This window comes from Triturus cristatus, chromosome 1_2, assembly GCF_964204655.1.
Source record: "Triturus cristatus chromosome 1_2, aTriCri1.1, whole genome shotgun sequence".
NCBI classification, from domain to species: domain Eukaryota; kingdom Metazoa; phylum Chordata; class Amphibia; order Caudata; family Salamandridae; genus Triturus; species Triturus cristatus.
In genome coordinates, this window is record NC_140580.1 from 101,936,167 (window position 1) to 101,962,613 (window position 26,447).

General features: G+C 48.2%; 1 protein-coding gene across 2 annotated transcripts in view; it reads left to right on the forward strand.

Annotated features, from left to right (window-relative positions):
* The window catches only part of EIF3A (eukaryotic translation initiation factor 3 subunit A), a 735,236-nt gene that overhangs the window by 203,502 nt on the left and 505,287 nt on the right, over positions 1 to 26,447 (forward strand). For both annotated transcript variants that reach the window (XM_085602967.1, XM_085602977.1), the window contains exons 10-11: positions 5,036 to 5,152; positions 25,069 to 25,254. In XM_085602967.1, the coding sequence (XP_085459093.1) occupies positions 5,036 to 5,152; positions 25,069 to 25,254 (303 nt within the window). The remainder of the gene's footprint in view (positions 1 to 5,035; positions 5,153 to 25,068; positions 25,255 to 26,447) is intronic.

Genomic DNA, 26,447 nt, shown 5'->3' on the forward strand with positions numbered 1-26,447 from the left:
GCTAGATGCCTCTGGCAAGAGGGTTGCTGCCCAAGCAGCCAATCATTGGCGCATAGCCAACACCCACGCATTACTTGCTAGGTATGATAGGGCTCACTATGACAGACTAGAAACCCTATTGCAACATTTACCTGATCAGTACAAGACTCAGGCAAATGGCCTAATTCAGGAAGTCAAATTGATAACCAACGCCTCAGGCCAGTGTGCCCTGATGCAGCCGACACAGCCTTGGGTCCATTAACACTAGTGTGCTACTCATACGACATGCCTGGCTACGCATTTCAGGCTTTAAACAGGAGGTACAATCCACCATCCTCAACCAGCCGTTCTATCAGGAACAGCTTTTTGGACCGGCTGTAGACACCACTCTGGAGAAAATGAAAGGACACGGAGACAGCTAAATCCATGGGAGCTTTACAGTCCATCTACATGTGGTTCCTTTCATCGCTCCTTTTATAGAGGAGCATCCAAAAACATGGGAACAGACACGGCCTCCTCTTCTTTCAAAAACACAACACAAGCATCCCCCAACGGAGGATATTTTAGAGGACACAGGGGGAATAACAACAAAGGGAGAGGCCTATGTAACAATAACACTCGCACCTCCCCTGCTAATAAACAGCGACTTCCCTCCACTCCACCCAGACCATTCCACTCCGGTCGGGGGAAGGCTTTCATAGTTCCTGCCTGTCTGGAACTCCATCACAACAGACAAGTGGGAAAGACAGATCATCCAGTATGGTTACTGCCTGGAACTTACAGCAACCCCACCCACCATACCACCCAAACAGCGTCCAATGTCCACAGAACATCAAGGCGACTTCCTTGCCACGCTAGATCTCAAAGACGCCTACTTTCATATTCCCATTCACCCTGCTCACAGAAAATACCTAAGATTCATGGTGGACGGACAACACTACCAGTTCAAAGTCCTTCCTTTCGGGGTGACCACCGCCCCCAGGGTATTCACAAAGTGTCTGGCAGTAGTAGCAGCCTACTTGAGAAGACAACAAATCAGTCTTCCCATACCTCGACGACTGGCTGATAAAAGCCAAGTCTCACAAACAGTGTGTTATTCACACTCCTCAAACTATCCAGCTACTACACAACTTGGCATTCACAGTAAACTACACCAAGTCACACCTTCAGCCCTCACACATACATTAGTATCTAGGGTCCACAATAGACACCTCCAGAGCTCTGGCATATCCCACTCCATCCAGTATGCAAGCCCTAATCACCAAATTTCAACAGCACTCCCTTCCAGCAAGGGTATTCATGCAGCTCATAGGAATGATGGCCTCTTGCATCTTTATCGTACCTCATGGAAGACTTCAAATGCGTCCCTTACAGTAATGCCTAGCACATCAGTGGAACCAGGCCCAAGGACAACTTACGGATCTGGTGTTGGTGGACAGCCGCACACACCGCTCTCTGCAGTGGTGGAACCCCAAAAAAGCTGTCCAGAGGGTGGCCGTTCCTAGAGCCAGTTCCACAGATAGTGCTAACAGCAGACGCATCAATCACAGGTTGGGTAGCCAATCTCCTCAAACTTACAATTCAAGGCAAATGGACCACTCAAAGTGCTCCACATCAATCACCTGGAATTACTTGCAGTGTTCCTAGCACTAAAATCATTCCTAGTACATCTACAGCACAAGACTGTCCTAGTCCGGACGGACAACATGACAGCCATGTATTACACACCAAAACAGCGGGGCAAGCATTCTTTACAAGTATCCCAGCTCGCACAAATCATTTGGAGATGGGCCATTCCACAAAATATATACCTGCTGGCAGAACACCTTCCAGGAGTTCACAATCAGATTGCAGGTCTGCTAAGTCGACAGACTCGGCAGATACACGAATGGGAACTCCATCCCAGAGTTCTTCTACCATTTTTTCAAATGTGGGGCCAACCAGAAATAGATCTGTTCGCCGCAAACGCAAAATGCCCAACCTTCGCCGCCAGGTTTCCACTCCCGTTGTCCAAAGGCAATGCGATATGGATGAATTGGTCAGACAGATTTGCGTACGCTTTTCCACCACTCCCACTAATTCCCCTAGTGTTACGCAAGCTCAAACAGTCTCTCAAGATGATCCTGGTGGCTCCCACATGGGCACGCCAACCGTGGTTCACAACACTACTGGAACTCTCAGTAGTTCCACACCAAAAACTACGCCTCTCCCCAACATTGCTAACGCAGAACCGTGGAGAAATAAGACACCCCGACCCAGGTCAGCTGAATCTAGCAGTGTGGCTCATGAAGTCCTGGAGTTCGGTTATCTTAACCTTCCGCCGGACTGTATGAATATCATTAAAGAAGCCAGACGTCCTACTACAAGAGCTTCCAGTGCAGCAAAATGGAAAAGATTTGTCATCTACTGCAACAGCAGTCATATTGTTCTGCTGGATGTTTCCATCCAGGACATCATTTGCTACTTGCTACACTTGCAAAATGTAATTTGGCATATTCATCCATAAGATTACATCTAGCAGCACTTGTCACGATTTAGAGTGCCTATAATTAAAGCTTTTATGGAGGGCCTTAAAAGAATAATTCCTCCCAGATTACCACCCTCTCCGGTGTGGAATTTAAATATTGTTCTTACCAGGCTCCTGGGTCCCCCATTTGAACCTCTACATAAATGTGAACTTCAGTTGCTCACATGGAAAGTAGCTTTCCTTGTCGCAATTGCATCTCTCAGAAGAGTAAGTGAGGTCCAGGCTTTAACCATACAGGAAACATTCTTACAAATACATCGTAACAAAGTGGTTCTTAGAACAAATCCAAAATTCCTATCCAAAGTCATCTCGGCTTTTCATCTTAACCAAGCAGTTGAGTTACCCGTGTTTTTCCAAAACCCTGACTCAGTAGCAGAGAGAGCCCTTCACACACACTAGACGTTAAAAGGGCACAACTTTATTATATCGGCAGGACTAAACCCTTTCGGAAAACAAAACAACTGTCTGTGGCCTTCTCCCCACCTCATAAGGGTAACCCCATCTCCAAAGCTGGGATTGCCAGGTGGATAGTAAAATGCATTCAAATATGCTACCGGAAGGCTAAAAGCACATTAAAAATTCCCCCTAGAGCTCATATAACACACAAGCTAGGGGCTTCCATGGCATTCTTAGGGAACATCCCCTTAGATGACATATGTAAAGCAGCAACATGGTCTACACCACACCCCTTCACCAAACACTATTGTGTTGACGTGCAGGCTAAGCAACAAGCTTCTGTAGACCAAGCTGTTCTTAAAACACTTTTTCAAACTACTGCAACCGATACAGGTGACCACCGCTAGGGGAGACACTGCTGTATAGTCTATGCAAAGTGTACGATCGGAAAATGCTACTTACCGTATGCATCTGTCCTTGGCATGTAGAGCTGCAGATCCATACACACCCGCCCGCCTCCCTGGGACCTGTATATGTTCCAGTATTATCTTAATTAGATACATTCACATGGACATCGCTTCTACTTCTTACTGACTCCATTTCCCATCATGGCGAAAAACAATCTGATGATAGAGTCGATGTCCATGTGCATTATCGTCCAAGGGAGGAGTCACCTATCTCGTGACTACAAAATAATTCTTCGAAGACAACAACAAGGTGCAAGCATCCGAGCCCAACACCAGATGACAATCTAATGCAAAGTGTACGGATCTGCAGCTCTACATGCCAAGAACAGATGCATACTGGTAAGTAGCATTTTCCTTTCCTCCATAGGATAACATTGACTTTTTCTATGAAAAGTTTCTAAATGTGGAGTTGGAAAATCTAAGAAAACCTTTCACAACTGTACTAAATAACAAAAACGCTTTTAATTACCCGTTTACAGGAAATGTCCCAGTGTAGTATTGAGGTATACTACACTGTGTAAGAAAAGTAATCCTGAAAATAATGTACTGTCATTTTACTAAAAAGCCCATTCAAAGTATATGTACTGTAATTCCAAAGCATTGAGTTTCTCAGTAACAGTAATGTGAATTAAAACAAAGTGCATATACATTTAAAATCCCAACTGTTACAAATGTGTATTTGCTGCATAGTGTTTATCACTTACCTGTGCCAGGCTTGCTTGGTTCTAGGAAATAAAATAACTAAAAATATTTTTATACAAAAACAATTGGTCTGAAGTTCAGTCTTTGAGTGTGTGAATTCATTTGCTGACAGGGTGTGTAAAACAAATGCTTAACACTGTCCTCTGATGAAGCCTTACTGCTCGACCACACCACCACAAATAGAGTGAGGTGCTATCTACTTTACCTCTGCCTCCCTTTTCGGTTCCACTGGACTCTGTGCACACTGTACCTCACTTTGGTATAGTATATACAGAGACTGCTTCCTGCCCACTTGTAGGCTGCGTTTGTAGTTTGCAGAAAGGTGGCAAAATTAAAGTCTTGCTCTAAAATACAAGCCCTGATATATCAGCACTGCCATGAGAAGAGAGGACTTTATCACTGATCTGATGTAATGGGAATTGTGCCATAATGTTTCACCTAAATGCACGGCATGAAAAGGGACAAATTGATTTTCTTTTTACAGGACAAGAAGATTTATGAAGCATCATAGTCCAGTATATATTCCACACTCAAGCTTAAATCTCAGTTAAAAAATGTTTATCTTAGTTGATGAGAATGAGCGATAGGAGAAGAAACACTTTTTCCCTCTGGGTTATGGTTGTTCCATGTCTACAAGGGCTATCTTGAAATGTCTATTTGTGTTCTATGTTGTACAAATGATATCCAGCATGCAGCTGTTTTACATTGTTTCATCATGGTGCATGCTTTGCCAACAAGTCAATGTGTCATAGCTAATATACTGTGGAGATTCTTTATGAGCAACTCTTGTGTGGGACAAGTTATTGATATTTTGTTACTCTTGTATGTGTGCATTTTTTACAGTCTGCAGGAATGATTATGTGGACTAGCCAGGTTGACCCATTCATGCATTGCCCCTGTATTTTTGATTTTGCTTTAAACCTTATGTGGCAGTCTTTAAGAGATAATTCTTTTCTCTATGCAGGTCGCTCAGATATACCAGAGCATCGAGTTTACCCGCTTGGCTACCATGGTCCCGTTTGTGGATGCCTTCCTGCTGGAGCGCTGTGTAGTGGACGCGGCAAGGCATTGTGACTTGCAGGTGAGTGTTTGATTAACTAAGTTTCTGCATCGTAGGATCTTCATTGATAGTGATAGGTGCTGGAATAATTCCACACGACCACAAGGAAACACCCTTCATCAAGGAGATTTTTGTAAACCTGTTGGCTGGAATCCTAAAAGGGCCTAATTTTTCTTGAAAGTTCAGAGATCTCTTCAAACTATGTTTGAACTGGATTGCAACGTTTATGTGCAGAAAGAACCCCTTTTCAGAAAAGAACCCCTCAAAAAATGCAGCCTGTTAGCCTCCTTTTTTGGTCTCTTTAATGTAAGTCTATCGCATTCAGAGCCTGGGAGGCACTCCTTCTCAGAATGCTGTAGTGGGTGACGCTTTTAATACTTCCTGTTTTTCTTTTGGCTCTTGTGAGAAGAATCTCAGGGCAGCTGCTGAGTTTATTTACCTCAAATGTTCAGAGTTCTATTCTTGATAGAAAAATAATTGTACCTTCTTCACCAGATGTCTTTAAACATCTTTCGTCAATTGGACCATTTATTTCTCAAGTCTTTGACTTAAGTTTTCAACCTAGGTGCCATCGCTCTTCTCGGAGTGTCCCTCCGGTGAGAACAAAGGCTGTAACTAATGCACATAAGGCGTGAGTGGTATGTCTATATTCCTCTTATTCTGTCTCTGTGTGGCATCTGCATAAAGCTGTCCAGAAACATTTGGAAGACAGGGAAGGAATCAGGTTAAGAGGTATGTTGAAAGACACAAGGGTAGAAGAGGAGAGATAAGAGACTGGAGATCAGCCTCCTAATCTGTCTGTTTCTCCCCTACCTGCTGGAATGGACAATCATAGAGGCAGATCCAAAGAGAAAGTGTGATGATCGAAGACTTCACTCTCAATAACAATGAAGAGTGACGTGAAGATCGCTGAAAAGCTATTGGTACAGTCCATCCCCCCCCTGCGTTCGCCGTTGAAGAAAGGATCAATGACCACACATCAACACTCTAGAGTGGTCAACATTGATGTTGAAGGAAAAAAACTGCCATTACTCTTCACCATCTACTTTGAGAAACCACAGATTGTCGCCCCACAAACCTTTGATACCAGAAGGGCACCATAAACGTCAAAAACACAAAAAATGCCTTTCACTTACTCGAGTCAAGCGTGGTCTATCCTCTCATCCACAGTAAGTTCCATCCATTCAGCATCTTCTCTAGCTGTAATATCTTAACCTGTGGAAGAACATTCATCATCCACTAACAAGAGATACAAAGGTAATGATCGGCTTCCCCGGCCCGTTTTTGTCACTACATCTGCCACCCTTTCCGTCCCATTCTATTACCCCTGTAATTCCTTTTGAGGACCCAGTGAAAACTCTTGTCATCTCTTTGCTCTGATAATGATTGTAGGGAAACTGGCTTTTTTGCAGGGTTACCCTCACTTTCCCCCCCCCCCTTTTTTGAATACTAGGTACTGGTGTTACGACTCTGAAATGTCCTGAGCCCTGCTAAACATGTGGATGTGCTTTGACTGTTAAAATGGTGCTTGGTTAATTGGCTTGTCCCCAATAGACATAGCCTAACTTGCTTGCAAGTCCCTAGTACATGGTACCCAGGGTCTATTTGTTAGTGTTTCCCCAGGACTACAGCACGTTTTCTGCCACCCTGTGTACAACAAGGTAAACCATGTCCCCTTCTCTTCCCCTGCAGACTGGAAGGGCAGTTTAAAACTGCTTACTCTATTTTGCCATTTAAAGTAATGGAAAAACCCTAACCTCCCTTTTTAAGGTATGCAAGTCACCCAAACGGCAGGCCTAGTGAGCCCTAAGGCAGGGTGCTGTATTTTAAAAGGTGGAACATTTACTTTTACATGCTGCAGAAGTAAAAACCCTAAATTGACGTTTTTACTGTGGAAGGACTAGTAGCCCCTCTGGCAAGTAGAGAGTAACAGGCTGGCACCCTAGCCCTTCTAACTTCTGAATGGGACTACATTGGTTGATACTGTTTGGTATCAAAATAATCAGTTCATTAAATTTGATTTAATGATTAAATTGAATTTAATGTCACTGATGGGCTAAGTGCAACTCTAGACATTGCCGGTTTAGTCGCCCAGTGTTTGTAGTCCCTGTTTCTCTTCCAGGGGATCCTCATCAAAGTCATAAGCACTGAATATTCCCGCCCATGTGCGGGGACCCCGGAAATAATAAAATTATATATGTAAAAAACATACATATATACAGCTCTGTATATGTATAAACATATATCATTTTTTCCAAGCAAATGCAGCTCCCATAAAAGGCTAGGCAATGTAAATATACACATCCAATAACACACATATATATATATATATATAAAGGTATAACAATACACCTAAATCTCTTTTTTTTTTTTTTTTTTTTTTTTTTTAATGAGGTAAACACTCATGAGAAAGCAAAAAATAAAGAGAACAAACTGTGGAAAAACACAGATGTACAACACATTGCCAGCCTGCAGGCTGCATTGCAATACAATACCATAGAGACTAAAAAGCCCTGTACAGGTAAAAACTGGCACCGTGCCTTTAAGGCAGCCCTGACTTCCATATCCCATCATGCCTCAGGGGTGACAGTTAGGTCAGTTGTTCTTTCCGGCTCCTTCAGTCAGGACCCTGGAATTCAGCTCTCTTCTTTTTTGACTCTTTAGTCAAGAATTATTACAACTTTAAGATTTTTTTGGACTTCTTCTTACAACTTCTGTGAGGAAGTCAGTATCCTGTGTTTTTCTGACTGATTTTTCAGCCGTTTTGTCAGAAAAATGCCTTCTTTATTTGTTCCATGCCCATCTTGTGGAAAAAAGAAGGCTGCGTCAGACACACATGAGGTGTGTATCATCTGTCTGCCGGACTCTCACTCTCCAGCAACATGTCGTCATTGTGAAGACCTTTCCAAAAGGACTTTAAAGGAGAGGGAGAGGATTAGGCTGTATGGCCTAGCAGAACGGTCGACGTCGAGGCAGTTGGTCCCTGTTTGCTCCCCATCGACGTCGGGCTCGGCGTCGAAGACTCCAGCGGCGGGATCGTCGCGGAGAGGTGAGGAGTCAAGGGGAAGTCATGCTGCAAAGAGAAAATCGTCGTCGACTTTAGATTCAGCGTCGAAGCGGATGCGTTCGACGTCGACGGCATCTAAAAGCTCGGCGTCGAGGTCTCGGCGCCACAGTTCAACGTCGAAAAAGCATCTGTCGACGTCAAGAGAAGATCGATCGACGTCTGCACAGAGATATCGTTCGTCGTCGAAAGAAAGACATCGTTCGACGTCGAGGTCGGCGAGACATCATTCGACGTCGCGAGAAGTACGTAGGCGATCTCCACAGTCAACGTCGAGACCAAGATCGCCGTCAAGATCAAGATCGCCGTCGAGGAAACATCGTTCGACGGCGAAGAGGCTTTCGACGTCGTCTGAGCATTCGACGTCGAGACAAAAGTCTCCGTCAGGAGTGACGTCGGGGCAGACGCCTCCGTCAGGGCCGACGTCGAGGCAGGAGCCTCCGTCGGAGTCGACGTCGAGGCAGAGGCCTCCGTCGGAGTCGACGTCGAGGCAGAGGCCTCCGTCGGAGTCGACGTCGAGGCAGAGGCCTCCGTCGGAGTCGACGTCGAGGCAGGTGCCTCCGTCGGAGTCGACGTCGAGGCAGGTGCCTCCGTCGGAGTCGACGTCGAGGCAGGTGCCTCCGTCCTCACAGGTCTCCAAAGCTTTGGTGAGGTACATGAAGCCTCCGTCGAAGATAATCTCGACGTCGAGACAAGAAGCTCGGAGCCTCGAAGATTCAAAGATCTCCGGTGATAGGCCTATCACCGTCGAGGCAGCCCTCTGTTGAGGGTACGCAGGAGGTGTCGCATATTCGCCTCACGATTCGACCAGTCTCAAGGCGAAAATCTCCTCATAGACTGATATATACGACTCCTGAGTCACCGCGTCTCATATCTATCTCGCCTTCAGGATCAGAGGGCTCAGGTTCAAGATCAGAATCACCAGAGCTTGTGCATCAATCTCCAGTACCTGCAAGAGAAAGTTCGCAGGAGGAGGACAATGCTGTACCTCAGAGTCCCGTAAGGGAGATGCCTCAGAACCCTGCTGTACCAGACGCAATAAAGGCATCGCTATCAAGAATAAGGGGCGTGGTATTCCCAGCGACACCGATCAGACCAAGATCTCGAGAAAGAGAATCCCGAAGTCACTCTCGAGCACCAAGAAGGCGATCCAGGTCTGCCTCCCTCAGAAGAGAGTCGACCAGATCAGAGAGAAGGCGCCGTAGGACCCCTTCTACCTCCCCTTCTTCCAGATCATCCAAAAGGGATTATTCACCGACACTCTCGGAGACGCCACCCTCTCGGGTATCTCCGGTAGATGATATTTCTACATTTCAAGAAGTGTTGTGTAGAGGAGCTTCAAAATTAAATATCCCTATGCCGGTTCAGGAGACCACCGCATCCATAATTTTTGAAACTCTTCATGAACGCACGGTGACACGCCCGTTATTGCCACTAGTCCCCGGTTTGCTACAACCGGTAATGGATATCTTTCTCACGCCAGCAACCACCAAAACGGCGCCGGCGAGAATTCTAAAAAAGTACCGTCCAGCTCCGGAGGATCCGCTATTCCTTAAAACAGATCCTCCACCGGACTCTGTCATCACCGCCGCTGCCAGAAAGACGCATGCAGTAGCTGGATCTTCAACGGTGCCACCAGATAAGGACAGTAAAACGCAAGACTCCTGGGGGAGGAAAGTTTGCGGCTCAGCATCCTCAAGCTTGAAGGTGGCAAGTGCCTCGGCGCTTCTGGGGCGCTATGATAGGTCACTATGGGACTCTCTTCAGAGGTTCATTGAAAAAGTTCCATCAGAGGACAGACGGGACTTTGAAGAGATTTTGCATGAGGGGAGTCTGGTTTCTAACCAGATCATAAGTGCAGCGGCGGATGGGGCAACACTGGCAGCGCATGAATATGCACATGGAGTCACAGCCAGAAGAACATCCTGGCTTAGATTGACGGCCTTGAAACCGGAAGCGCAGGCAAGAATTTTAAATCTGCCTTTCTCCGGTAGTTCTCTTTTTGGGTCCCATGCAGACGAGGAAATGGCCCGTATGAAAGCAGAGCTGGAGACCATGAAAGCAGTCGGGCTTGAAAAGAGGAAAGAGTTTCGACGCCGCAAGGGAAATGACAGGCGCAATTACCAACAGAGGGTTCAAACCCCTCATTGGCAAAAGAACCAGGACCAGCAAGGTCAAAAGAAACAGCAATACCAGTCCCGCAAGCCATCCAGGGGACGAGGTAACAACAGGCAGTCTAATGCTGGAAACAAAGCACCGGGGAAGCAATGAGAAACCGCTTCCTCCGATGCTGTCCACCGCTCCGGTGGGAGGAAGTGTTGCGCATCATCTTCCAGAGTGGCAGACAATCACAAAGGACAAGTGGGTACTCAATATACTGCGTCATGGGTACTCGCTTCGTTTCAGAAGTCACCCCCCATCTATTCCTCCTGTCAAGTCATCCCAGCATCTAAAGCAGCTCAGAGAAGAGGTAGCGACGCTACTACTCAAATCTGCAATAGAGAAAGTGCCCATAAACCAGAGAGGAAAGGGAGTTTACTCCAGATATTTTCTCATCCAAAAGAGGAGTGTGAAGGTGGAGTTCAGACCCATTTTAGACCTACGGATACTGAACAAGCACATAAGAAAGGAAAAATTTCGCATGCTGGCGCTCCACCAAATATATCCTCTTCTCCGGATGGGCGATTGGATGTGTTCACTGGACCTTCAGGATGCATATTTCCATATTCCCATCCTAAGGAATCATCGAAAATTTCTCAGGTTTGTGGTAGGCAACGCTCACTATCAGTTCAAAGTCCTCCCATTTGGCCTGAAGTCAGCTCCTCGAGTATTCACAAAATGCGTGGCAGTAGTAGCGGCTGCTCTGAGGCGCGCAGGAGTCTTCGTCTATCCCTACCTAGACGACTGGCTAATAAAGGGCTCATCACCACAGAATGTGCGGACACAGCTGTCGCTATGCCTGAACTTATGTCGCAGGTTGGGTCTCAGAGTGAATGTCAAAAAGTCCAATTTTTCACCAACGCAGAGGATCCACTACCTGGGTGCAACTATAGACTCCGTAGTAGGAAAAGTGTTTCCTTCGGAGGAAAGACAGTCATCCATTATGCTAAAAGGCAGACAGATTATGACCAGCAATCTGTCGTCGGCAAGGCAAATCTCATCTCTGCTAGGGGCCATGGCATCCTGCATCTTCCTAGTGCCCAATGCCAGGCTAAGGATGCGTCCTCTCCAGCAAGATCTCGAGGACAAATGGGATCAAAGGAACTCCCTGTGGGAAGAAAAGGTTTGCCTCTCCTCTGCAGCCAAACAGTCAATCAAGTGGTGGCTGAAGCCAAGGAATCTGCAAGTGGGGATTCCCTTCCATCAAGAGCCCCCAACTCAGACCTTAATCACCGACGCATCCCTTCAGGGATGGGGTGCGCATTTTGGGACTCTGCAAACTCAAGGTCGGTGGTCCAGCAGCGAGCAGTTGTACCACATCAACATGCTGGAGCTCAGGGCGGTCCACCTAGCCCTCAAAGCGTTCCTACCTGCGATAACGACGAGTACCATTCTAGTACAGACGGACAATACCACCACAATGTACTACCTGAACAAGCAGGGGGGTACTCGATCCAGAACGCTCTCGCTGGAAGCTCAGTCCCTGTGGCACTGGATCCTAGCAAGGAACATCTCATTGAAAGCGGTGCACCTACCAGGAGAACTCAACGTGCAAGCAGACTTGCTCAGTCGGCATTTTCAAGAGCCAGAGGACTGGGTAATCAACGACGAAGTGTTAGAAGACATCTTCGGGGAATGGGGGCGCCCGCAAGTGGACCTCTTCGCGGACGAGCAAAACACAAAATGCCGAGGCTTCGCCTCAAGATACCATCGACCAGGATCCCTAGGGAATGCCCTTTTGATCAATTGGTCAATGACATTTGTGTACGCTTTTCCGCCTCTCCCACTAATTCCCAAGGTGGTGACCAAGCTACAGAATTCATCTGCCAAGATGATACTCATAGCACCGGACTGGCCGAGGCAGTGGTGGTACACGGATCTCCTACACATGTCGATCCGCCCCCACAAGCGGCTGCCGTGCAGGCCGGACTTGTTATCCAAGATGCAGGGGAAGATTTACCATCCCAGCCTTCCCTCGCTGAGCTTAACAGCATGGCTCCTGAAGTCCTCCAGTATGGCCATCTGAACCTCCCTCAAGAGTGTATGTCCATACTGAAGGAAGCCAGGAGGCCTTCGACAAGACACTCCTACTTCTGTAAGTGGAAAAGATTTTATATATGGTGTGCTCAGCATCATTATGATCCCACTAAATGCCAGGAGGATGTAATTTTGCCCTATCTTCTACATTTAGCAAGGGCAGGGTTGAAATTTTCATCCATAAAGGTTCACCTAGCAGCCATAACAGCATACAGGCGTTCGCCTTCACAGCAGTCATTTTTTAAAGTGCAGGTAGTGAAGGATTTCTTGCAAGGGCTCAAGAAAGTCTATCCCCCTGTTAGACCTCCCTCTCCTTCCTGGGAGCTAAACTTGGTTCTGTCGAAGCTCATGGGTTCGCCTTTTGAGCCTATTCATAAGGCTACCCTACAGCACCTCACATGGAAGACAGCATTTTTAATAGCCATCACTTCAGCACGGAGGGTCAGTGAGATACAGGCCCTCTGTTCTAAAGAACCCTACACTGTTTTTCATCTAAATAGGGTGGTGATGAGAACTCACCCTTCGTTCCTACCCAAGGTGGTATCGGAGTTTCATGTAAACCAAGCCATCTCCTTACCAACCTTTTTTCCCAACCCCTCCTCTCCGGCAGAGAGGGCGTTGCATTCTCTAGATGTCAGAAGGGTCCTAAAATTCTACCTAGATAGGACTAAGAATATCAGGAAATCTGACCAATTGTTTGTGAACTATGGGATTGTCCGTATGGGCTTTGCTGCATCCAAACGTTCCATTGCTAGGTGGATTGTTTCTAGTATTACTTTGGCCTACCAACTGGCTCAGAAACCATTGGGGGCGCGCCCTAAAGCGCATTCGACAAGAGGAAAAGCGGCTACCGCGGCTTTTCTCAATAATGTCCCACTCTCCGAGATCTGCAAGGCAGCCACTTGGAGATCTGTCCACACTTTTACCAGGCATTATTGTCTGGATTCGGACACCAGAGCAGACACTCAAGTAGGACAAGCCTCCTTGAGGAATCTGTTCCAAACATAATCATTTTCATGATTCTTTTTCTCCATGGGTGATACAACCTTAGTTTCATTTGCCTGCTGGTGGAAGGGGAGCTTGCTACTCTATTCAGTGCTTATGACTATTGATGAGGATCCCCTGGAAGAGAAGGGTAAGTTACTTACCTGTAATCCTAGTTCTCTTCCAGGGGTATCCTCATCAAAGTCATAAGCAACCCACCCACCTCCCCAGGCAAATGAGAAGAGGTGTATTATTCATTATGGAAAGGATATATCTTTGTGTTTAGGACTACGGTCCCGCAAAGAACAACTGACCTAACTGTCACCCCTGAGGCATGATGGGATATGGAAGTCAGGGCTGCCTTAAAGGCACGGTGCCAGTTTTTACCTGTACAGGGCTTTTTAGTCTCTATGGTATTGTATTGCAATGCAGCCTGCAGGCTGGCAATGTGTTGTACATCTGTGTTTTTCCACAGTTTGTTCTCTTTATTTTTTGCTTTCTCATGAGTGTTTACCTCATTAAAAAAAAAAAAAAAAAAAAAAAGAGATTTAGGTGTATTGTTATACCTTTATATATATATATATATATATATGTGTGTTATTGGATGTGTATATTTACATTGCCTAGCCTTTTATGGGAGCTGCATTTGCTTGGAAAAAATGATATATGTTTATACATATACAGAGCTGTATATATGTATGTTTTTTACATATATAATTTTATTATTTCCGGGGTCCCCGCACATGGGCGGGAATATTCAGTGCTTATGACTTTGATGAGGATACCCCTGGAAGAGAACTAGGATTACAGGTAAGTAACTTACCCTTACTGATGTACACGGGGCTTGGCGAGGCGAAGGAGCTTCAAGTGTCGAGAGACTGAGTCTCGATATGTTGGGGGTGGGCAGAATGGTACATCCTGGGATAGGCAGATGCCGCACTTCCCTGGAAGTAGACATCAGGAGGGAGGGAACCTGGTAGCCCATTGGCTACCAACTGCATCCTACCCTAACTGCATTTTGTGAAGATAAATAAGTCACCCCTGGCACCCAGAATTCTGATTTCACCGATTTGGACGGAGGACTGCACCTGGTGGCCATCGAAGACCAGGACTGTGCCTGCCGTGTCCTGCACAAAGAGAAGCTGTCTCCTGAGCCCAGTCAATCTAAGAGTCTCAAAGGTCCAGCCGACTGTCCTCCTGTTCACAGCACAGATTCAACAGCTGAAGAAACCTGCTGGGGCAAGTAGGTAGCCAAAACTCTTAGTCGCTTGCACCGCTGCCATGCAGCACCAATGGCCTAGGTCCGACGCAGAGCGTTGCACCCAAGTTTGCTTAACCCGGGAGTGCTTTCGGAGGGCTGCTGGGACTCCCAGCTGGCGAGTTAACTACCCAGGAAGGATTAGCCTGTGACCCCCCACACCGGGCTTGTGGTAGTTCAGTGGCGATTGGACTTCAAGAATAAAGAGGGACCCAGCCACGTCTTGAAAAAAGTCCCCTTCGAGTAAATATTATACACATCACTTTACCTCACACACCCTTAAAACACCAGTCAGATGAAAAATGAACAAAGAGGAAATGCAATCAAACAGATAAAAACAAAAAAATTTAAAATATAAATTGTATTCACATTAGGAGCACAGTATACAATGTATTGTATCTAATTATTGTACTCCCTCCTAAACTTAAAACAATAATATTAAAAACAATGATATTCATAAACAGTTAGCCTAAATTACATCCGTACAAGAAATCAGATTTAGGGGCGTTACAGGTAGGTGAAGGGCAGGGACCAATGGGTCCCTGTCCTGGGGTGGGTACACCCCCTATCCTTCCTCTCTCCTGTGGGAGGGGGGGCAGTAGCCTAGTCCTGATTGGGCAGGGCTTCCCATCTTCAAGATGGCGAGAGCCCGGAGATGTGCTTCACCTTGCCTCCCCCACCTGAGGGGTGGGGTTGGCAGGCTGGCACATCCCCTGTCCTTATTTGGGGTTTCCGGCCAAGCTTCCCGCCAGAGTGGGGGGTTGCAGTGGCCTGGGGAAGCCCACATAGGCGGCATGCCTTTGAAGCTTCCGCCCCGCCCATCCTGGGGGAGGAGATTTAGCATCTCGCCCAGGATGTGTATTGTTGCAGGCCCAGGAGAACAGGGGCTCTCCCACCCAGGGGTCCAGCGACATGTCTGCTGTGTGGCATCCTAGGCAGCCTCAGAGCAGACGTGGATTGTAGGTTAGGTTTAAGGGGGCATCTCTAAGATGCCCTCTGGGGTGCTTGTACATTAAATCCCACACTGGCATCAGTTTAGGTTTAATGTGCTGAGAAGGTTGATACCAAACTTCTCAGTCTTCAGTGTTGCCATTATGGTGCCGTGGAGTTCGTGTTTGACGAACTCTCAGCACCATGTACTCTTAAATGGCAGCACTGCACTTACAGAGCTCAGGAATGGACCTGGGTACTGTAGGGGCACAGGGCTCCTGTGCCCACACCTTTGGCATAAGGCACCCAGCTAGAGGGGTGGCTGATGTATGCCAGGGCAGTGTAGGTGATGGGCATGGCACACAGGGATGTGTGCCATGTCGACTTTTTGTCTTGCACCCAGACACCCTGCCTGCAAAGGCAGTGTGTGTGTAAGGGTACAGGGTCTCTAAGGGTGGCACAAGGAGTGCGGCAGCCCTTAGAGGCCTTCCCTGGTCACAAGGCCCTGGGTACCTTGGGTACCATTTACCAGGGCCTGACAATTTGGTTTTTGTTTGTTTTAGGGAAGGAACATAGGCCCTGGGTACCTGATTGGCAGGAGCCTAGGGCACACTCAGTCAAAGTACATCAGCAATTCAGCAAAAAGTGGGGGCATACCATGCAAGAAAGATGGCACTTTCTCACACTAGCACACAGGTTCCCAAGAAGAAGGTACCTGTTAATGCAGAACGGAAGGGTGCTTCACCCAGAAGCAGTCTCAGCCTAGCAATATGGCTTCTGAAGACCTAGAATTTGCACAGCTAAAACTACCACCAAGTGCTATGGCAGTACTCCGGGAGGCAAGGAGGCCTTTCAAGAAAGTGCTACATAGCAAAATGGAAGAGGTACATCAAGGAGAAGAGAAGCTACAACGGAAGGTCACAAGGGAATCAACAGTACTAAAGTACTTAACGCACCTGCTATAAAGCGGAGTAAGCTACACATCCCTGAGGGTGCACTTGGCTACGGTGGTGGCCTACACAAGAGGAGAAACGGGGAAACGTTTCTTCACCTCTCAAGTGGTGAAGAGATTCTTGGAAGGGACCAAGAGAATTGCCCCCCCCCCCCCCCCCCCCCTCCCCAAAGAGGATGCCAGCACCAGCATGGAACCTCAACGTAGTGCTAACTCAATTGATGAAGGCACCCTTTGAACCTAAGGCTACACTGCACATGCTGACACTAAAGACAGCCGCCTTAGTGGCGATCACTTCCCTACGAAGAGTGAGTGGAGAGCGCTCACTCTCCAAGAGCCCTACTTACAAATGCACAAGGACAGGATTGTAATGAGGACGGACCCAATCTTCGTTCCAAAGGTGGTGTCTCGGTTCCATATTAACCAAACAATCCAAATAGTTTTTTCCAAAAACCGACCCAGGGCTCGAAAAATCCACTCGACTGCTCGCATATGCGAGCTAAATTTAACGAGGGCAAGTGTTTTTAGGTCCTACGCGCCCTCTCTGGCAAGTAGGAAAACAGACTAACTTTTGTCCTCTGTCTCTGAAAACGGAGCAAAGGTGACAAGATAACAAGAGCAATAAAGATGCCTTTAAATATTGTTATCTAGTCACATTTGCTCCGCTTTCAGAGACTGAGGTCAAGTAGGTTGCTGTTAGGTCGAGGAGATTTTTCAAGGTACTAGACCTGCAGGAGTAGTACCATTTTTGGGAGTTCGAGGCATGTGGGCTGCTGAATTCATATCTGTGCATAGATCGCCGCCTAGTGTTGGGTCCGGATGTTTGCACGTTGTTGTCCTGGAAGAGTCTTCGAAGTATCCTTGGATAGGTGACTCCTCCCCTGGACTACAGTGCGCATGGGCATCCTCTCCATCCTCAGATTGTTTTTTTCCGCCATTGGGTTCGGATGTGCTATCTTAGCTCAAGTTAGGAAAATATTTTGTCGAGGCCAAAAGGCCTTTAGTTTGCGTCGGTACTGTTTATCGATCGGGTTTCGATACAATCTTGTTAGTTTACTAACTTTCAGCACCGACTTTTTTCGCATTTACCTGTCCATCGACTTCGACGATGGAATCGAGGACGCCATTCAAAAGGTGTCCGGTATGCAATGCGAAGTACCCACACATCGACGTCCATCCGGTGTGCAACAAATGCCTTTCGCCGGACCACGACGAATCGACATGCATGGCCTGTGCCCGGTTCCGTTCCAAGAAGACTCTACGGAATCGACGAGCGGCGAGACTCGAAGCGCAGCACGCGGCACCGGCCCCAACAGACATCTTCGACGAGGCCGAAGACGTCGAGGAATTAGAAGTCTTGCCCTCCAGTCCCGTTTCCGAACACGAACCCGGATCGGACGAGGTAGACGAGTCACTCTTCCACAGAGGTGAAGACGACACCGAGGTAGGAGACGACGAGGAGGCCTTAGGGGCCGAAGAGAGTAGCTCCAATGATGAACAAGGCCTACCTGTTCAAACCGAAGAAACACCAGTGCCACAGCCTATGGCTCCGGTCGAGGGATCGCCTTCGGGCCTTACCCGAGACCCATCCCGCAGTTCTTCGGCCCCGCCCTCGGGCCCGGCCTCGGACGTTCAGCGGCAGCCATTACTGCATAAACCAGCTGGTTTCCCTACCGCAAAACCGAAACCGAAAGCTGCTCCGGTTCCTCCGAAACCGAAACTGAAAGTGGCGCTGGTCGGATCGAGGCCTTCCACGCCTTCGACGCCAGCGCAACGCGTCGGCACCGACCGCACCAAGAGAGACTTCGGTGCCGAACTTGAAGCGGGCGACGTCGGAGTCGACAAACGGAAAAAGGCCATCGGCACCGACAAACCTGCTCGGCTACCGGCACCAACGACACCGAGGGACGTACCGCCTGCTGCGTCTCGCATCGCTTCCTCGACGACACCTAAGCCTCACGTATCGAAGACTTCAACGGTGATCTCCGCACCTCGACTCGAGGAACCGCCGGCGCCGAAAAAATCCTCGGCCGCCTCTACGAACCTGGCCGGTGCCAAAGCCTCAAACACGCCCCAAGTACGACCTGGTGCGACGCAAGGCAGCAAAACCACGGCTGTCCTCCAGGACACGTCGGGTTCCGGTTCGATCGGAGCTCCAGCAGCCTCTTCGGTGCCGGCCAACATTACCTTCGGCTTGCCTCCGTCGACAATCCCAAAAATGTTCCAACTCAGGACACGGGTCACCCAAACTACGGTCACACCTGCTGAGACGTCTCCGGCACGTGTCATCGACGCCGACACTGGCAGGATGATTCTCCACGACCGAAGGATAACTTCGGAGCCGCCATTGGACCCTTTCAGGATCCCACTAAAAAGGAAGTTGCCTGTAGAGTCAGAACCTCTCCTTTATGAACCTTTCCATTCATCCTACCAGGATCAACACCGGTTCTCCCCCACCCGCTCCGACACGGATGCATTGGAGGACTACATGGATGACCAAGTCCCCTACCATGTAGACACATACCCTGATGACCAGCAGGACCCTGATCAAACTTGGGGCGACCCTGCAGACCCCAGTGCACCTCTCGATGCACAGGACCCACAACTCTATGGGGCAAAAACATCTCCTACGGAGGATACTGCGGCGTTCAACGCTCTTATTGAACGTGCCGCAAATAACCATGGGGTACAGCTTCACTCTGATACCATCGAAGATGACTTTCTAATGGACACCTTTGCATCCTCAGAAAGACATGTAAAGACTCTGCCAATGTTGAAGGGGGTCCTCAAACCAGCCAAGGACATTTTCAAGGAACCCACCAGGGCACGAGTGATAAACCCCAGGATTGATAAGAAATACAGATCAGCACCTGGGGATCCTACTTACATCAGAGGCCAATTACCACTCGACTCCATCGTCGTAGCGAATGCACGCAAGAGGGCACACTCGCAAACGACAGGTGACGCTCCTCCCCCGGACAAAGAGTCCAAGGTGTTAGAGACCTCTGGCAAGCGAGTTGCCGCCCAAGCTGCCAACATATGGCGCATAGCCAACACTCAAGCGCTCCTTGCTCGCTATGATAGAGCGCACTATGGCACACTGGAGCAAATATTCCAACATCTCCCTGACCAGTTCAAGGAAGGCGCAGAAATGCTCATCAGAGAAGGACAGCTACTCACGAATGCTTCCATCAAATGTGCACTAGATGCTGCAGACACGGCTGCCAGAGCCATAAACACAAGCGTCATGCTGCGACGACATGCCTGGCTACGGATCTCCGGATTCAAGCCTGAGGTCCAAAACAATATACTCAACCAGCCCGTCAACCCCGACTATTTATTCGGGCCAGAGGTTGACACCACCCTCAAAGATAAAAAAGGACACGGACACTGCAAAGTCCATGGGCGCCCTACAAACTCAGTCCTTTCGGAGCGGCTCCTTTCGTCGCCCCGGAAACAAGGGAGCAGGTAGAGGACAGGGGTCACAACAAACATATAACAAAGGCAATACACAGGCCACCTACGATAAAAACACCCGAGGTGGATATCGTGGCTCCAGTACAAAGGGCAGAGGACGTGGCTACGGCAACACCAGGTCCTCCCCCAAGAACAAGCAGTGACGCCCTCTCCCTTCCTCCCGACCACATAACACCTGTCGGGGGAAGGCTACAAAGGTTCCTGTCCACGTGGAACTCCATCACCACGGACAGGTGGGTCAAAGATATTGTAAAATACGGTTACTGTCTGGAGTTAACCTCCACTCCACCCACAATACCACCAAGAAGCCGTCCTATGTCCTCAGAGCACTTAACGCTCTTACAGCAAGAGGTGCAAAGTATGCTTCTAAAAGGCGCTATAGAGGTCGTACCCATCCACGAGCAGGGTACGGGAGTGTACTCCCTCTACTTCTTAATTCCAAAAAAGGACGGGTCGCTCAGACCTATATTAGACCTGAGACCCCTGAACCAGTACATCCTTTCAGAGCACTTTCACATGCTCACTCTACAGCAAGTCCTTCCGCTTCTCAAGCAGGGAGACTTCCTAGCCACACTGGACCTCAAGGATGCGTACTTTCACATACCCATCCACCCCTCACACAAAAAATACCTCAGGTTCACTGTTCAAGGGCAGCACTATCAGTTCAAAGTCCTTCCCTTCGGCGTGGCAACAGCGCCCAGGGTTTTCACGAAGTGCCTAGCTACGGTGGCAGCACATCTACGGAGGCAGCATATACACGTCTACCCCTACCTAGACGACTGGCTCGTTCAAGCGAAGTCAGCCCAGCAATGTGCAAGCCACATGTCCCGCACCATTCACCTTCTTCACAGTCTGGGATTCTCACTAAATTACCCAAAGTCCCATCTCCAGCCCGCACACGTACAACAGTACCTAGGTGCGACTATAGACACTCTGGCGGCCACAGCTCAGCCAAATTTAGTGAGGATCAACAGCATACAACTGCTGATCTCCAAGTTCAAACCCAATCACTCACTTCCAGCGCGAGTGTTTATGCAGTTGATAGGCATGATGGCCTCCTGCATCTTCATAGTCCCGCACGCGAGATTACATATGCGCCCACTTCAGGAGTGCCTAGCACGTCAGTGGAACCAGGCTCAAGGACAGTTGAAGGACCTAGTGTTGGTGAGTGGTCGGGCATACAACTCTCTGCATTGGTGGAATCCACAAAACCTTTGCAAGGGCCGACCATTCCAAGAGCCTGTCCCACAGATAGTACTGACAGCGGACGCGTCTCTCCAGGGATGGGGAGCTCATGTACTCCACTACACAGTGCAGGGACTATGGACAACACAACAAAAGAAGTTGCACATCAACCTTCTGGAACTGATGGCAATCTTCCTAGCCATGAAGGCATTCAAAGTACACCTATGCAACAAGGTCGTGTTGATCCGGACGGACAACATGACCGCAATGTACTACATACAGAAACAGGGAGGAACACACTCTCCACAGTTGTCTCATCTGGCTCAGAGCATGTGGAAGTGGGCCATTCAAAGGAACATGTTCCTCATGGCGGAACACCTCCCTGGCAAGGACAACCAGATGGCGGATCTGCTCAGCAGACACAGCCACCAGATGCACGAGTGGGAGTTACACCCATCAGTACTCCAACCGTACTTCCAGCAGTGGGGTCATCCGGAGATAGACCTATTCGCGACAAGCGAAAACGCAAAATGCCAAAGCTTCGCCGCCAGATTCCCACATCCACAGTCGCAGGGCAATGCGATATGGATGAACTGGTCCGGCAGATTTGCGTACGCTTTTCCCCCAGCGCCATTGATACCGCTGGTGGCTCGCAAACTCCGACAACACTCCCTGACACTGGTCCTAGTCGCTCCCACGTGGGCACGCCAGCCGTGGTACACCACCTTCCTCGAACTTTCCGTGGTGCCGCATCAAAGGCTGCGGATCAAACCCGCGCATTTGACGCAGAACCATGGAGAGGTTCAGCACCCAGATCCGCAACAGCTGAACCTGGCGATCTGGCTCCTGAAGTCCTAGAGTTTGGCTACCTCAACCTGCCACCTGACTGTATGGACATCATCAAGGAGGCCAGGAGACCCACCACCAGAGCTTGCTATGCAGCCAAATGGAAAAGGTTCGTCATTTATTGCGGTAATAATGACATCAACCCGCTGGACGCATCCATCCAAAACATCATCTGTTACCTCTTACACCTATATCGATGCAATCTGGCGTACACCTCTATACGTGTCCATTTGACCGCAATCTCAGCCTATCTGCAAACCAGGCAGCACCTCTCTCTATTCAGAGTGCCTGCCATCAAAGCATTCTTGGAAGGACTCAAACGAGTCATTCCACCAAGCCACCCACCGGCTCCAATGTGGAACCTCAACTTGGTCCTCACACGCCTGATGGGTCCACCCTTTGAACCTCTACACTCATGCGAGATTCAATTCCTTACCTGGAAAGTGGCCTTCCTTGTAGCGATCACTTCCCTAAGAAGAGTTAGTGAACTCCAGGCACTAACCGTTCAAGAGCCATTTATACAGGTTCACGCCAACAGGGTCGTACTACGTACCAACCCCAAATTCATGCCCAAAGTAATATCGCAGTTCCACATGAATCAGACTATTGAACTGCCAGTATTCTTCCAAAACCCACAAACTGTTGCAGAAAGGGCACTACATACACTAGATGTACGGAGGGCCCTCATGTACTACATCGATAGGACTAAACCCTTCAGGAAGACAAAACAACTGTTCGTTGCCTTTGCCCCACACCACAAAGGTAACGCCATCTCCAAAGCAGGGATAGCCAGATGGATAGTTAAGTGTATTCAAATCTGTTATCAAAAAGCAAAACGCACATTAACTATTCCACCACGAGCCCACTCAACACGTAAGTTGGGGGCTTCCATGGCCTTCCTAGGAAATATTCCCCTGCATGATATATGCAGAGCAGCCACATGGTCCACTACACACACATTTACAAAACACTATTGCGTAGATGTGCAGTCAAAACAGCAGGCAGCTGTAGGACAGGCTGTTCTCAAAACACTTTTTCAGACCGCTGCAGCTGGCACGGGTAGCCGCCGCCAATAGAGGGCACTGCTATGTATTCTATGCACAGATATGAATTCAGCAGCCCACATGCCTCGAACTGAATATGCTACTTACCAGTATGCATCTGTTCTTGGCATGTAGGGCTGCTGACATTCATATCGCCCTCCCTCCTCCCCGGCGCCTGTCGCAGCTGCAGCTCTCAGAATTACTGCAAGCATGGTCATCACTTTCTGTATCTACTCCATCACTGCCACAATGGCGAAAAACAATCTGAGGATGGAGAGGATGCCCATGCGCACTGTAGTCCAGGGGAGGAGTCACCTATCCAAGGATACTTTGAAGACTCTTCCAGGACAACAACGTGCAAACATCCGGACCCAACACTAGGCGGCGATCTATGCACAGATATGAATGTCAGCAGCCCTACATGCCAAGAACAGATGCATACTGGTAAGTAGCATATTCATTTTTCGAGCCCTGCGACCACAAAAACAGAAATGCTCTACACACACTATAAGCCAGAAGTGCTGTAATGCACTATATAGAAAGGACAAAGGAGTGCAGAAAAACAAACGTTCTTTGTGTCCTTTGCTAGCAGTTTTCTGTGACGACCAGTCACCAAGAATACCATTGCACGATTGCCACAAGCAGGCAGGACAACAGTTATAAGGAGCAGCTCAGGCTCACTCAACAAGGAAGAAAGGAGCAACAATTGCATTTCTAGCGAGCACATCTATCCAAGACATTTGCCAAGTGGGTCGCATGGTCTTCAGTGCACACGTTCACTAAACACTACTGTGTGGATATTCAAATGAACAAAGAATCGCAAGTGAGAGGTCTTACAGCACACATTCAGTAACCAGTGCTCATCTTCCACCCAGCCACCACAATAAGGACAAACCGCTACAAAGTCTATGCACAGCATAGTGAATCCAGAAAGATTCACGCTGCAAAATGTATAGTTTCTTACCTGCCGGTGTAGTTTTGCAGCTTGAAGACTTTCTGGATTCACTAGCGACCCACCCTCCTCCGCCAGAAAGATGAGACCGGAAGTAAAGGGTTAATGATAAACAAGACTTTACAAAATAACAGAGAAGATAGGATTAACACAAGACCAGAAAAAATAATCCGAAGATAGCGACCAAAGGTGGGAGCTTCTGCAGGAAGTGCGCCTACGTCAGAAAGGACACCAAATGGTGGGATGTCGCCGCCCACCTAGGCCACAAAAAAAAAATACTACGATTCCAGACCCAGCCACAAGATGGCGGAATAATGCACCACATACTGATCCTGAAAGTCTTCAAGCTGCAAAACTACACCGACCGGTAAGAAACTATACGTTTTGCTGCTTCCACCTGCCTCCTCAGGAAATGAGGTGAGACAAAAAGAAAAGAACAAACAGTATAAATGAAATGGAAACCTACGGGAAGTGGAGAAGCAATAGCCAGAAAAAAGAATCTGAAGAGGAGAACCACAAACAGGCTTCCAGGGTGGGCGTCTGACGTCAAGAGAAGGCTGGACTAGACACCAAATGGTGGCAACAGACGAACCTCTTCCCCCCCCCCCCCCCCCACCCCCCCCCCCCAAAAAAAAAAACACGAAGAGACTGCGGAGGGAAAGTTCAAGACCCAATTGCTAGATGGTGGAATAATGCACCGCTCCATATGTGAATCCAGAAATTTCTTTAAGCTGCAAAACTGCTACTACTGGTTAGTAACCATTTTATTTAGACTGAATTGAAGAATGGCTGGGCATGGAGTTATTTAGTCATTGCCTCGTTTGGAAATTAGAGCTCATAGGCTCATTCATGTTGATTACCATTACTTCAATGCTGCACAGTAAAGTTTTTGAATCTGCTACTTTTTCTTGAACTTAACTCCAGATAGCCAATACAGTAGAGATGTTCGCAAAAAAAAACTAGCATTTTCCAGATATTAGCAGCAAATAAAGTAGTTGAATAGTAGCTTTTCCCTCCTAACCTGTCCTGACTCTTCTCCCTCTTCTCAGGTGCGTCTTGATCATACAACTCGATCACTCAGCTTTGGCTCGGACCTAAATTACTCTGCTAGGGAAGATGCACCAGTGGGACCTTTTCTCCAGAACATGCCTTCTGAACACATACGGAGCCAGTTGACTGCAATGTCTTCTGTTCTGACGAAAGCTGTTGCGGTTATTAAACCAGCACACATACTGGTAAGTGTGGGAGTTCAGAAATTAATTTCATAATGGTTCATTTCAAAATGCCTCTGTGATTCAGCTGTGGTATTCATTGCCTTTTACTCCTCAGTAAATTAACTAAACTGTAGAAGTAGTCCTTTACTTTTACATATTATAGAGTTTCAAAGGAATTCTTTTTCTGACAAATGAGCTGTTTGTCAATCTGTGAACAAGGCAAGCCACGGTAAGTGGGGGGGAAATCTAGACAACAGGGACGTTCGATTTCCTGCTATAGGTTCAATTTGTGCTTCGATTCAGAGCACCATTTTAGTTGAGGCAGGGTGTAATTTGAGTAGGGCTACTGTTGGAGACAATTTAAAATGATGTCATTGTGGTAGGTGATCTCAGAGGCATCTAGCCGCAGATTCCTTACCTAAGAATTTCCCAGGTGTCAGTCTGGATCCAGAAGACTCTTGCTTGAGCAATATCCTTGTGCGCTAGTAGGTGGCACAGATCGGCTCTGCCTGATGTCTGTGCCGGAAGTGACGTCCATGCCACCTTTATAGGCGCCACCTTGGCGCGCTGGTGTCAGTTCTTCTCTTTCCGCACCAGCTAGTGCTGATCCTTGAGAGCTACCCTCTGTCACTTTTTGACAGGCTTTTTTGACGTTTTGTCAAGAATTTTTGGTGTAGGATTTTTCCTCAATGTCTAAGAAGACTTCTGGATTCAACCCGTGAAGCGCCTACCATCGTGCCATGTGTGTGACGGATTCACACTTAATTTTGTTTCTGTTGCCTGAACGAGACCACAAATCCAAGTTGTGCCCTGACTGCTGGGCCACGGCTTCGAAGGCTTTGAGGGATTGTACCCTGAAGCTGGTTGTGGCCCAGCATTCAGCTCCATGCTGTTCACTCCAGAGATATCGTTCCCGGTTGAGAGGAAGGTCCAGGCACCACTGTGGGAGTTCTGAGTCCTTAACCAAGCCCCCCCCCCCCCCCCCCCCCCCACTCAAAGTTGTTGGGTCAGTCAGGTAAGAGGTATAAAACACAAGCATGCAAAGCATACTTCCACTTCTCCCCATCCTTCGGCCAACATGACTGACGAGTCGTGACGCTCCAGGCCTTGTTCTGCGGAACTCATGAGCACGAATTGGACTGGTATGAGGAATTGGGTGAGGACAGTGGGCTAGGTACCTTCCCATATTCTGGCCTGCTTTCTCCCCCTACCAT